Raw genomic sequence first — 14,587 nt, 5'->3', positions numbered from 1 at the left:
TTAAATACAGAAAGAGAGAATTTAGAGTTACCAGATTAAATATCATATGCAAATACTGAACAGAAGACTGATCAAAAAATAAGAAGTGCCAATTTTATCTAAGATGGACATTTACATAATTTTATGCAGATATTTTACTTTTAACAGATTTTCTTTTTCTAATAAAAGCCATTCAATATAAAAGTGAGTCACTACTTTCATAAAACTACAGAGGATAAACGGAGGAGCACTTTGGGTTCCTTTTTTTTTTTTTTTTAAATCCTTCCCTCACGAGTGAGGGCTGTTTGTACATATCTAAGAAGTCAGGAGAAGAGGGAGAGCAGTGACAGCAGAGTCAGATGATACAGGCACAATTCCATAGCAGGGAAGAAGGCCTGAGGACCATGAGTTATAGACAAGAGCAGTCTAAGAGTTCAAGAAAGGAAAATATCTTATGTTTCAGATGAGAGGTGGGAGTTAGTGAAGGCTTCCTGAGGTTGTTCGCATTCAATCAGGGCGGGATTTTGAAAAGAGAGACTGGAGGTACTCCATCAGAGACAGCAACCCCGGCCATACAGCAAGGCAGCAGGAAAACTGTAGTTGTCAAAAGGTCCTATAGTGGCATTATCTTTGTAAATGGTGCAACCACTAGTGGAAGAGAAGATTCCTTGTTCCTTGTGTTAGCACAAAGACTCATTTCAGTGAGGTGCTGTTTAAAACCAAAAACTAACGAGCTTTATGTCTTCCCACATAAAACATAATATGACATGTGTCTTAAAGTTAACTGAGGTCTGCAACGGACGTACCATTAACCATGTCAACATAGGTCCAACCATAATCGGATGTTTGGCAGATTTGTCATAATCATGTGGCAAGAGCCCAGAAGGTTCATTATTCTCATTTCTGTCATTTAACGGTGGACTTGCCATCAGTAAAATAAAACAGTAACTTCAACTCTATTGGGAGAATTTTCCAAAAAATCACCATCTAAACATCCTTTTAAAATTTCACCCATAAAACTATCTGAGAGCACGGATCTAAATGACAGTAGAAGCAAAGCACCAGTAGAACAGTTTTTGTGTAGTGCCCTCATTGTGAATCTATTCCAACTTTATGGCCTTAGCATAAGAAGGGGAGGAACTGGCAGGTTCTGATTATTGGGGGGAAATTAAAAGTAAAATATCCTGCCAACTCAGAAAATGCTCCACAATGCAGAAAGACAACAATTTTATTAGTAATTAGGCATTTAACTAGACTTTGATGTACATCACAGCTAATCTGCTAATGAGGTTACAAAGAGAGAAGGAAATCCCACTCTTCTTACTACAGTCAAGGAGATATAATCCGTCACACACATTCTCAAGGAAATTGGTAACGTGTCCTCATGGAAGAGGGCTTAACATAGTGTTCTATACATTCTTTTATATTTCTTCTTTAATTCATCTGGTAATTGGGGTAACCACCTGTGTTAGCTAACGGCTTTCCTCCTAAGGAATGCATAGCGCTATAACAAAGCAGGTGTTTACAATTAGGAATAACGCAGGTAGGTTAAACTCCCAAAGCGACAAGGAGATTGGGGCCCTATCTTCCTTGATGTTTACATTTTAAAAGAAATGGCTTCCAGGTCCTCAAGAAAAGCATTCCTAGGTTTTAAAAAAGATTTTCATACATATTAAATTGAGGAAGAATTCACAAATACTAAGTTTCTCGAGAAAGAAGAAGGGTCTCTTTCCCTTTTGGCAACAGGGAAAATTTGTAAATTTTTAAAATTTAGTCTTACATAGTTTTGCGTGTGTTATCAAACAAGTCCCTTTAATTTTTCTCATTGCACGTGTGTGGACTGCACTTTGGCAAGAGGTGCAATGATAAGTGGCTGCAGCTACGTGAGTGTTTGTGAACCTCCTCTCTGACAAGATCACCGAAAAGACATTTTTTAAAATGCAGACACGTCCTTGTTCATTTCCAATTCCGTTTCTCACACCAGTGTCACGTTAGGCCATTAACTCACGTTCAGCTTTCAAGCCCTTACGTAAAGAACCATTGTCTTGGCGTGAATCACACCACTACGAGCAGGTCAGGGGCAGGTGAAGGCGGGAGTTCACGTCCTAAGACTTCCCTGAAGCGGCGGGATCTTCCGCACAGAAACCAACCGCAAGGCCAGACAAAACTGCTGCAACGGCTTTCAAATCTGTCCCTTTCTAACCCCGTTCCCCCTGGACCTGCCGTGGCCGGAAGAGGAGGAGGACGAAGGTGCGGGGGTGAGGAAGCAGAGCCGCGCGTTCCCTGGGGCTGGGAGGAAGGCGCACCGCGCCTGGGACCCGCGGGCTGGCAGAGAGCAGGAAGCGGCCGCAGAAGAGTGTGGCGGCGGAGTCCAGGCCCGGGACCTCGTGCCCTCGCTGGGGCACCGCGGCTCAGCTTTCTGGTCCTCTCCCCGGGTACGAGCACGCCTCCACTCCGGAACTGCATTCCGGTGGACCGCGTCATCCCAGGCTGAGGAAAGCCATTGTCCCTCACCTCGACTTCGACTACGACAGGTGTGAAACGGCTTTCCTGGTCTCCCGGGCGACCGCGCCGCCCGTCGGCTTGACGTCAGGGCGCAGCGACGTCACGGCCCACGTCTGTCGTCAGCGCTCCCCTGCACCGCCCAGTGCCTCACGCGTCGGGCGGAAGTGGGAAAACTGGTGGTGGGGCTGGGAAGGCTGGGCTAGTTTTACGCTGAGTGTTGTGAGGAGGGAAGGGGATCGAGGGATGAGGCGGGCGAGAGTGGGTCGGGTGATTGGTAGCGGCTGCTGAGATGGAGGGAGCTATCCCACCCTCGTGGGGGTTTGGAGAGAGGCACTGCCGGGAGTCAGGAGCCTATAGCCCTACCTCTCACCCCGGCTCTGGGGCTATGTGGCTGACATAGCAGTGAGCAGTTACTGTTCTTGAGCGGAGGAAAGAGATACCTGTAGAGGTCATGGGTGTAAAGGGAAGTTCTAGTTTCAGTCATTACAGCAAGGGCAAATTAATTGGGAAGGCGTTGGTGACATTTCCATTCTACTCCAAAGTAGTGAAGATTAAGGGCTTAGTTCAAAAAGTATTTTGAGACCTCCTAGTCTACACTTTATTTATCGCAGGCTACCCACCCTTACAGGTGACAAACTTCCCTTTATTCATACATTCATTCACAAAACAAATATTTATTGACCTACTACGCGACAAGCAGAGCAGCATACCGAGATAGGGTAATACTCTGTGACTGGTCAAGGAAGGAGCAGCCATTGGTATAATTAGCAGGTGACTCATTCGTAGTCCAGATCTTGCCTTTCTGAGGATTATATAAGGTCCAAGTACAGTTCTTCCAAGAACCAGAGAAAATATCATGGCTCTCTAGCAGGCAGAAAGACTGGTTTGCTATTGAATAAAATAAGGTTAAGTAAATACAAAGAAAATTAATTGAACCTATAGATTTAGATAAATGATTAAATGACGCACAGCAGTAGCAGTACACCAAACTGCTTACTCATAACTATTGATTAATGACACCAGGAAGTACTGAACACTGCAGTGCCTTGTTCCTTGGCACTAAAAAGTCTAGCAGATGTATCTTGTACGCGCAACCTGACTGATATTTTTGCCCCAGTGCCTACCCTTGATTTTCTGTTTCCACTCCCTCAAAGAGGAAAGGATTAAGAGGCCTGGAGGACAGTCAACCAAGTGGTCAAGTACAGCATGCTTATGAGAAGCCCAAATAACTTTCAGAGCTATTCATCCTCATCATATTTATCTGAGGGATAGTGAAGGTAAGACTGCTGTCATTTTGTAATAATGGAAGTTTAGATATAGGGCACCAAAACCGGTACCTATCTGGGACAGAAATTCGCACGCCTGATGCAAGATCACTCTGTTCTGAGGCTAGTTTTATTTATTGAGTACTTTGTGTATAGGATAAGGAAAAGCAACGCTTTAAGGATGGGAGAAAATCCAGTTCAAAGGCGCAGTTCACTCTGTGGTTTAATTTCATCTGTGTTTATCTGCATATTGCCTTTGTGACCAATTTCCACTGTAAATTTCCCTTAGACCTGCACTGTCCAGTAAGGTGGCTTCATGTAACTAATTTCACTAAAATAAAGTATGTTTAAAAATTCCATTGCTATATTACATTAGCCACATTTTAAGTGCTCAGTAGTCATGTAGGTATGGTATGATACACCATAGATATTGAACATTTTCATTATCATAGAAAGTTGGGCTGGGCATGGTGGTTCATGCCTATAATCCTAGAGCTTTGGGAGGCTAAGGCAGGAGGATCCCTTGAAGCCAGGAGTTTGAGACTGGCCTGGGCAATATAGCGAGAGACTGTCGCTATAAAAAAAAATTAGCGTGGTGTGGTGACACACACCTGTAGTCTTTACTCAGAAAGGCCTAAATGAGAGGAATCACTTGAGCCCAGGAATTTGAGGCTGCAGTGAACTATGATCTGGCCACTGCACTCCAGTATAGGTGACAGAGCCTGACCCTGTCTCTTAAAAAAACAAAGAAAAAGAAAGTTGGAAAGCAGTAGACCCCAGTAACAATTTCAAGGGATAAGAGTTAAGTTATGAAGAATGACATTTTTTAAAGGGTAGCAGCAAAAAGTGTTATTCCTGAAAGAAGATAGTGCACAGGAAGTGTTGTGACAAGATGTTACAAATTAGGTTTAAGAAAAAAACAAAACAAAGCCATGAATCCTGTGCCCTGTGTGGGTGTTTTATCTTAGTCTGTCTTTTCAGGTTTCTCACTTGCCCTCCTTGATCCTTCTTCTCACCCCATTACTGTCCATACTAGAACTGAAGTACAATTTAAAATAATCCCATCATTGGGCATATTGAATAAAGTTTGTGTTATCCCATTAATTTTTAATTGAGTGAATTTTCACTTTTTACTGCGACTTTTAAAAATTATCCAGTAATAACCAAATTAAGCTGCTAACTTCTTTTTATGACCCTTAATTTCCCGCCTCCCAACCCCATATTGTCAGCGACCCCTGGGGAAGGAAATGCTCTCTAGTTTTTGGAATAGACTTTCTAAAGCAACTAGCCTAGGGCTTTCCATATGGTCTGCAGAACTTCGTGTTGGTTTATGAGGACACAGTGTCTGTGTTTTTGTTACTGTTGTGAATTTACATAAAATATGTAAATATCCATCAAGGAATTGTTCTTCTTATTCACTTCAAAAAGTAGTTTTAAGCTTCCTCTTTTGTTTCCTCCTCCCCCGCCCCCATGAAAAGCATGTACAAGAGGTATGTTGCCTGCAATTCTGAAATTCTGATAACAATGTAGGAACTCTATCCAAGATTGCTTTTTTTTTTTTTTGAAACGGAGTCTTGCTCTGTCACCCAGGCTGGAGTGCAATGGCACGATCTCGGCTCACTACAACCTCCAGCTCCCAGGTTCAAGGGATTCTCCTGCCTCAGCCTCCCTAGTAGTTTGGACTACAGGCACCTGCCACCATGCCTAATTTTTTGTATTTTTAGTAGAGATGGGGTTTCACCATGTTGGCCAGGCTGGTCTTGAACTCCTGACCTTGTGATCCACCCTCCTTGGCCTCCCAGAGTGCTGGGATTACAGGCGTAAGCCACTGCGCTTGGCCCAAGATTGCTAATTTTAAAGCGAGCTTAAAACTGTACAAAGGGAGCATGGCAAAATTACATTTAGCCCCAACTTTATTTTCATCCTGCAAACCAGAACCCAGTACAACTCTGTCCCCTCAAAAATGGGAATTAAATAGTTACAAACAGGCCTCGCAGGTTGGAAGCAACCACAGCTTTCACTGCTATTTCTGGGTTCCATCCAGCGCAAGTGCACAAAAGAAAAAAACCTAACATTTTTGAAAAGCTAATACTTATTGGGCTCTTTCTATTTGCTGGGCTCTTTCTATTTGCCAGGCACTTCGTACACAATGTCTCATCCAATTGAGAACCCTTCCAAACATAACTCAAGTCAGATCCTACTTATTGTTTATTTTCACACAAATAATGGAAATGGCTGAGAGCATGGCCTAACATGAGAACAGAAGTGTACTTGGACGCAATATAAGAGGAAGCACTTGGGCCTCACATACAGTGTTAGTTGACTCTGCCAGCCAGCTACTACCCAGGGGACATCAGCCTATAGTGGATTAGTAACATGTAAATATCCAAAACGTATTTAATTCTGTAAACCTAACTCTGTCTTACACTTACTGTCTTCATGACTTTTCTGATGTCGCTTCTTTTTCAAAAACAGCCACAAGGGACCACTTGCTTTGTTTTACTTACCCTAACACATTTTGTTCCCACCAAGATGTGGATTGGATTTTCTTAATAACATTTTATGTTTGTTAAAACTGCTATTAACATTATTAACATTTAAAGTTTTAAACTGCTTTAAAACGTTGCTTTGCATATTTTGAACCACAAATAACTCTAGTCTGGAGGTGGCTTAGACCACAAAATACTATTTGTCGGTTTAAGCTCTGTATCTTTTTAAATCCATCATATGTACAGCGTAAACTTGAGTACCTAATAAAATAAATGTCACAATGTTTAAATAGCATTTCTCTTTAGTTCAAATGCTTTGTCATCTGTGCAGGAATAAATTGTGTGCTGAATTCTTTTTAGCCCTGAGAATATAATTATTGAACAAAATTTCCAATGAGACAAGTTAGGCCTTTAAATGATAAATATCCTCAAATATTAACAGTAAGTCAAGCATTACAGCAAAACCTTTGATTATTGTAAAGGTATTTCCTGTGGTAAGTTCACTACTGATAAGAGCTTTTTATCCAAAACTGTACTATGTGCCAAATACAACTTAGTATTTATTACATTATTATATTTTTAAAAAACAAAAAGAATAGGCTGGGCACGGTGGCTCATGCCTGTAATCCCAGCTACTTGGGAGGCTGAGGCAGGAGAATCGCTTGAACCCAAAGGTGAAGGCTGGCAGTGAGCCGAGTTCGTGCCACTGTACTCCAGCCTGGGCAACAGAGTGAGACTCTGTCTCAATTTTAAAAAAAAGAATAAAGCTCTAATGGCACTAACTTAACACTCTTGTAATGAATTTGATGCTCAAAACGTGGTACTGATAGCTCTTAAAGAGATTATTCTGCAATGTAAATTAACCAAATTCCCTTTATTAAACTCAGCATCCAATAAATGGCCCATAATAAGCACTTAATAAATGCTAGTAAGTTCAAAGACTGAATATTGATAACTGCCTTATACACTTAAAAACAACTTTTGTACTTTATTATTTGCTTGTTTAGTGAAATTATTGCTTCATTTCTGAGATTTTCATAGGATTCTAATGAAGAATCTAAGAATCCAACTCACATTTGTTTTGACAAGTGATTGGTAAAAGTGATTTCATTCTCCCTTTGTAAAGATGAAGTTAATGTTTCTATACCTATTATTTTAGGTAGCTACTGAATTTACAGGAAACAAAGTATAAAAATTTTTCTGTCATTTTATTCTGCCTCCATTAATAGTGTTTTTAATGCCATTAAATGAGTTCCAAATCATCTTAAAGATATTTTCTTAGGAACTACTGATATCAAATATCAAGCATTTTATGAGATCTATCAAACACATGAAAAATATTAAAATAATTACAGTAGCCCTGTTTGGCAATGATGTAGAGCAATTAGCAATCTTAAACATTACTGTTTGGGTGAAAAATTAGAACATTTATTATGTTTTAAACCCCTTGAAATGTTCAAAACTGTTAGAGGTGACACGTGATCCTCCTTCTTCCTTTTGTTCAGGAATTCAGACCTCTGTACTGCCCTCCCCCCATCCTACCCCAGGCACACATGAATCAGTCCAAGTCCAGAAGTGAGTTCAGATTATATCAACTCTGTTAGCACCTTCCCCTTTACCAGTGATTAAATCAGAAATGCGTCTATGATCCAATTATGACTAGAAGTTCCAAGAGACGTTTGCTGGAGGCTTTAGGAAAATTCTTTCTTATTAGCACATATATTCAGCGTTCACCACAGTCTTAAAATGTTTAAAAATAGGAAATACTAAAACGTGAAATACATTGATTTACTCAAACAAGAGTGTGCAGCTGTTAGAAATGATGATGTGGTTCTTTGCTGATGTGGTAGAATGTCCCAATAAATTGTTTTGTGAAAAAAAGCAAGTTAAAAAGTGTTATAACTACAAGAAAAAAAAAAACCCACAGTATTCTAAACAGCATTCTAAATGTACATTTTATTATTTCTATAAATATATATCTCTTCTCATAGAATCAAAAGAGGTAAACAATCAAGTTTCAGGAAAGCAGGAGCCAGTATTGCTTTGAGAATCTCAGATAGCAATGTGAAAGTTGCGAAAGCCATAAAAAGGCGCAGCCCTTAGAATCTACCACTTAATGAAAGTTGGTTCCATTTTCTTTTATTGTTGGCAGTCTCCCCACATGGCAGAGCAGTGGTGGCTGATGGTCCAATTTTGTCACCAAAAGGAACCAGGGAAAAGGCATCTATTCCTACCTCCTGTTAGAAAATTGCCAGGAAATGACTTTCTTTGGCACACCTTGAATGATATGCAATCTTTTTAACCAAATTACCTAGGCCAGGAGGAGTCAAGTGTTGTTTGCCATTGGCTCAGCTTGAGTCAGGTATATGCCTCTCTACCAACTGTGGGGACCAAGTAGGCAAGGCCACACACACTGACACCTCCCTTTCTAACTACATTCTAGAAGAGTAAAGGCAGAAGCAGAATCCAGGCAGGAAGGGTAGGCAGTTCTGTCCCAGAAGAAAGTAAGTGTGCTGAGCAGACCAGGAAAAAAAAAAATCCCACATATACTTACGTGAGAATCAGAGTCAGCTGGGAGAACATTTTAAAATTAGTGAATCCTGCTCTCTTTTTCCCACATGCCGTAAGCTGAGATGAGAATATGTATTTTTAAGAAAGCTTCCTACGAGTTTATTGTGTCTATTCTAACTCTAGAGAATACCCCCTTTCCTATAATGTTACATGTATCACAAAAATAAATGTGTGTGTAACAAGGCACCATAGGCCTACGAGTCATAATAGGGAAATAAGTGAGCATAGATTCACCAAATCAAAGTTTAAGTGCATAGAAAATAAACCAATGTGGAATTTCCCAAACTTCCAGTTGGACTGGGTGCTTTTGTGTTAAACTATCGTGGTGTTAACATTTTTTGTTTCGCCCTCTAAACTTGATTTATCTGCAAATCTACAAACATTATGTAAATAGATATCTGTGCGGGCAAAACACTTTTTGCTCACATGATCTTGAGAAGGAACTTAGATTCTGGCGTCTTAAAACGCGGCACCTTTTTTATGTCCTTGGGGCTTTCGAGTCACCATATAAATGAGGTCTCTGAAGTTAGTATGCCAGGGAGATCAGGCACCTCTGATTTTAAAATAAAACACGGCAAAGAAAGCTTCCGGGAGGAATGAGAGCATGCCCCAAATCACGACTCTGTAATTAGTCTTTGTGAAGAGTGGACAGAAATTTCGTCCCAAAGCCACCGTCTTTGCTCTGGTTCCTTTCTCTGTAAGCATGTCACACGAACCACACTTGTGCACCATGCATCGCAATTTAAAGATTTCCTTGGAAAGTTTCCCCAGCTTGATTGCTTATGGAAAGAGCAGCTCCGGTTCCCAATTCGTTTAATACATCCTGTCCGAGCGCGTTTTATTACCGAATGTTACCCACGTTCTGATAACAAGGGGACGCCGTGTCCTCCCCCGGTGAACTCACTCCCAGTCCCAGAAATATAGCGTGACTGCCTCCCCGGCGGTGTTTTGAAAGTGGAAGCCGGGCGCCGCCCTCCAGCACCTGCACCTCCCGCCCGGCAACGGCCGCCTGAAGCACGAAGTGCGTGCGACCGCAGCTCAGCAGGTCACGCAACCCCAGGCCGCCGCGCCGCCTGCGTGCCTGCAGCCCGCCGGCCCCGCCCCCGCCGCCTGCTTCCGCCGCTTTTGTGCACGCTCCGGCTTCCTAGTGCGCCCAGAGCCTGCCTCGCGTGCCGACCCCGCCGCGTAATCCGGCGAGGAATCTATATTCCCTCCGGCCCCCGACGCCCTCCGTCGACTTTAGTTCGAGCAGGTGACGCCCTCATTTTGACGCCGAAAAGTGTCCGTTCCTGATATACAGCAAACACCCCAGGCTGCGAAACGTGGGAGAAGCGGACAGCGGGCGGGGAGTCGGCCTCCTTGGCGCCTGCTCCCTGCCCGCTCCGTCGGACGGCCCTGGCCGGGCGACGAGAGCAGCAAGGCGGCCTCGCGCACTGCCTGGATTTCGCAGGCAGGGGCAGGGGCAGGGGCGGGGGCGGGGGTGGGGGCGGGGGCAGCCCGCCCAGGGCTAGGAGACCCGGGAAGGGGTACCCAGCGAGTGGCCTTTGCGGAGCTGCCTCACCCCGCCTGCCTGGAGCCGGGAGCCCGGCGTGCACTGACGCCAGGGGCACGCTGGGGGCGACTTTCGTTACCGGGCGGCTGACCCCAGCGACCCGGCGCAGCCTCCAGACGTGCGCTGGGGGGCAGTGAGGGGCAGCGCTCTCTGAGGCTGAAAGGAGCGAGGGCCGGCGCTGTGTAGGTTAGATTCTTTGTTGACGACTGGGCGCCGTCTTTTGAAGAATGAGACCGGGGCCATTATTGCAAGTAGGATGGGCTTCATCGTGGGCCTCGAAGGATCAGGGGTGGGTGCGCTGGCTGCCAAGGCCCCTCTCACGCCACGCCGCGTGCAGGCGAGGGGGAGCGCGTGTCGTGACGACCTGCGATGAGATCAGTTTGAATAACCACAGCGTCGGGGCTGAGACATGCAGCCAGTCACGCAGCGCAGCGCCGGCTCTGGCCGGGTGGCCGCAGCCGCCCAGCGCTTCTCTCCAGCAGAGGGAGGTGGGGGTGGATCAGCCCCTTCCAGGCGGTCACCGGTGGGGGCGTCAGAACTATTCTAAGAGGGTGGGGAGCCGGAGAAGAAAACTATACAAAATGCAACTTGCATAGTTAGGAGGCTGGATTCTATGAGTAAATGGGCTTTCAAGAAGCACACTGAAAATCACCTCTGTTAATGGTTGTCTCTTACACTTTGCCCGGTAGATAACTGTTTAAAAACTAACAAGGAATTCAAACATCATTCAAATGTGCCTTCAATTTGTTTATATTACTTAGTTTAACAGGCAGTACACACGGCTTACATATGCGTACATGAAATTTAATTTATACAGTCAAGTCTGGAAGCATGGTTTGGCAAGAGGAATAATTGTGAATTCAGTAAGAGTCAGGGTACAAACAGATTACTTAAAAGGACAAAGGAACTGAAAAAAAATGCAGTCCATGAGGAAGCTATTACATTCATCTTTTCATGGTCTTGAACATCTTGTACCAACTCAACAATAATACCCAGCGGAAACTTCTAATTAGACACAGAAAACGCAAGTATTAGCTGTGCGGGCAAGCATCAAAAAGCCTCATGTTAGAGACAGACTCCAGCTCAGGCTGGAGTGCTGTGGTGTGGTCAGGGCTCATGGCAGCCTCTATCTCCCAGGCTCAAGCGATCCTCCCACCTCAGACTTTCCAGTAGCTGGGATCACAGGTGCACCCCCACGCCGCGCTAAGTTTTTATTTTTTTGTAGAGATAAGGGCTCCCTATTGTGCCTGGGCTGGTCTCAAACTCCTGGGCTCAAGCGATCCTCCCACCTGGGACTCCCAAAGTCCTGGGATTACAGTTCAAATAACATCTATAACGTAAGAACGTATATCTTTATTTATTTATTTATTTATTATTTATTTTGAGATGGAGTCTTACTCTATCACCCAGGCTGGAGTGCAGTGGCGCGATCTCGGCTCACTACAAGCTCTACCTCCAGGGTTCACGCCATTCTCCTGCCTCAGCCTCCCCAGCAGCTGGAACTACAGGCGCACACCGCCATGCCTGGCTATTTTTTTTTTTTTTTTTTTTTTTTTGGTAGAGACGGGGTTTCACTGTGTTAGCCAGGATGGTCTCGATCTCCTGACCTCGTGATCCGCCCCCCCTCGGCTTCCGAAAGTGTTGGGATTACAGGCGTGAGCCACCGCGCCCGGCCATAAGAGCGTTTTTTAAAAATGTGTATTTCAGTCATTTCCTTAGTATATATTTGGTTCACTGATAGGTATGTTATTATAAAACAATTAGGATTAATCACCAGGTACAGAAAAAGCTCTGCTGTGAATTTAAAATTTTTATCAGATTTTTTTTTTTTTTTTCTTTTGAGACAAGGTCTGTTTGGTTGCTCAGGCTGGAGTGCTGTGGTGTGGTCAGGGCTCATGGCGGCCTCTATCTCCCAGGCTCAAGCGATTCTCCCACCTCAGCCTTTCCAGTAGCTGGGATCACAGGTGCGCCACCACGCCGCGCTGATTTTTTATTTTTTTTGTAGAGATAAGGGCTCCCTATGTTGCCTGGGCTGGTCTCAAACTCCTGGGCTCAAGCGATCCTCCCACCTGGACTCCCAAAATGCTGGGATTACTGGCATGAGCCACTATGCCCAGGGCAGAATTATTTTATTTTACTTTATTTATTTATTTTACAGATCGTCATGTTCATATAATGTGAGTTCAGTAGGAAATAAGGAGTTGATCCTTAGTGCCTAGCAAACTGCATCAAATTAATATTATGAATGAAGAAAGGAATGAATTAATGTGTAGGCAGTACTCTAATGGTTAGATCTGTGAACTAAAGGGTCATGAGTGAGTAGTGCCAGCCCTGCCACTGACTCATGTGTGATCTTGGTATGGTAGAAATAATGCTTACAACATACCTACCTTGGCAGAGGTATAGAGGGAACTATTCCTTACTTACTACAGGTGCTTCGAGATCCTTGGAGGAGGATGATACGTTCAACTATTATAAATTAATACACCACTGTTAGGACAACCCACATGTAAAATTACAAAAGTATAGATTTTAAATACAGTAGTGTCACCAATTTTTTTCATTTGTATGTAGTCCATCAAGTACTGAAATACAGTATAGGAGATTGCACCTTTATATAAAATATTTGACTTATAGAATCTTCATCGTTGTACCAATATTTCATGATGTGCAATGGAAGTTTTAATCAGTACTACTATACTTCACTAATAATATGCATATATAATTAATAATGATATAGTGATTAGTAATATGTATACTACTATAATAATAGTATTAATATACTGTTATATAGTTAAATACTATTACAGTAGTATTTGTGGTGATGATATTTTCTGAGAGCAGAGACCTCTGGTGTATGAAGTGTATAGGAGAAAACTAACTTTTGGTGACTTTTCTTAACTTGATGCGTGGAATCTTGAAGATAAGGGACCTTCTTGGTATAATTTTCTATTGCCAAATGAAAGTCTAGAGATACAATCAACATATTAAGAGCCCCACTGTGTATCAGACATTGGTCTAGGTGTTGGAGATAGAGCAGAGAACAGACAAAACTGATTACTTCAGGTTTAAATGTTTTTGTTCTCTATTTAATGCACGTTACTTTAGGAATAGTAATGCACTGTGTACATCTTTGTGTAAACTCTTTCCTGTTCTAAGCTCTTGGTGGAGGGTCCTTAAGAGGGATTGGAAAAGTAGTGACAGAGGGGCTTTCTGGAAAGAGAGTTGAAGGCGGAACAGTGGTAGGCAGTTTTAACTGGAATCAGAAGGCAGATACCAGTCCTTCATCAAGGTTTCCTGTTTAGAAAATCATAAGACAAAAGCATACAATACTTTGCTTTCCATCATTCTCCCCATTGGCCTCATGTTTCTTAATTCTCTCTGCCATCATATTAAGTCTATGTGTATCATTTTTACCAGAGTCATAGGCACTCGTGCAGTTTGCTGGCTGCATGATGGTGCCTGGTGGAGAAGGTAGGTAGGCATTAAACTCCAGACCTAGCTTCATCTGCCAACACAGGTGTTTTGCATCCTCCCAAGGCAGGGGCATCTTGAACAAAAGCACCACGAGGCCATAGTAGCTCTCTTTATTCTTCAGAGTTCTCAGGCATCTAACCCCTGTCTGCCCTTTGGCATGTATTTTCCTGTTGTATTTAATAGCATTGCTCTGCTATGAGTTGCCAGACAGGGAACATTGGGGGATGAGGAGAAGGCAAGGCTGAAGAAGTGAACCAACCCCTATCAGCTTCCAAGATGTCTAGTATCTATAAATGAAGACTAGCTAAGGCATGATGATGCTGTGTGAAATGTTTTGCAGCAAAAAGAAAGCAAAGCAACGATAGACAACAACCTGCCTTTTCAATTTTAGCAAACAGAAAGAATTGTCAGCTCACAACAGATTGCCTCAGTCTTGCATTGCAACTAGAGAACATGATACAGTCAGACAGCGTGGCTCAACCTTTTGGCCAAGCTCATTTGTAGGATTTGATATCAGATAATTTGATATAGGATATATGTCCTGCTGAACCCTGGGGATGGCCTTGAGATTAAAGTGTTTTCCCTTCCCTGTTGCTAACTTCTCTGTGGTCTGTTGACATTACGTCATGTTGCAAACAATGAGTGGTAGAGACTGGAGACTGCCGTGTCAGGGTGTAGTGACCTGATTAGTCCAAACTCCTGCAGGGGAGACGTGCAGATAGATGAGCCCCAACAGGACCTGAAAAACC

At 43.3% G+C, this 14,587-nt stretch overlaps 1 protein-coding gene and 1 long non-coding RNA gene across 21 annotated transcripts in view; one reads left to right on the top strand and one right to left on the bottom strand.

The window, feature by feature from the left end:
* LOC105488569 (leucine, glutamate and lysine rich 1) overlaps positions 1 to 2,574 on the bottom strand; it is a 232,139-nt gene extending 229,565 nt beyond the window's left edge. For 14 of the 20 annotated variants that reach the window (XR_011619828.1, XR_011619831.1, XM_071091137.1 and 11 more), the window contains exon 1: positions 2,286 to 2,487. Coding sequence is in view for 12 of the 20 variants with exons in the window: in XM_071091137.1 (XP_070947238.1) it covers positions 2,286 to 2,463 (178 nt within the window). In the remaining 8 variants the exon portion in view is untranslated. The other 6 variants (XM_071091142.1, XM_071091140.1, XM_071091139.1 and 3 more) reach the window with 5 other exon arrangements.
* The window catches only part of LOC105488597 (uncharacterized), a 76,977-nt gene continuing 64,489 nt past the window's right edge, over positions 2,100 to 14,587 (top strand). The window contains exons 1-2 of the long non-coding RNA XR_011619838.1: positions 2,100 to 2,229; positions 3,641 to 3,761. This is a non-coding gene — a long non-coding RNA (uncharacterized lncRNA). The remainder of the gene's footprint in view (positions 2,230 to 3,640; positions 3,762 to 14,587) is intronic.

Source organism: Macaca nemestrina, chromosome 2, assembly GCF_043159975.1.
Source record: "Macaca nemestrina isolate mMacNem1 chromosome 2, mMacNem.hap1, whole genome shotgun sequence".
Taxonomy (NCBI): Eukaryota; Metazoa; Chordata; class Mammalia; order Primates; family Cercopithecidae; genus Macaca; species Macaca nemestrina.
This window is presented reverse-complemented; position numbering and strand designations above follow the sequence as displayed.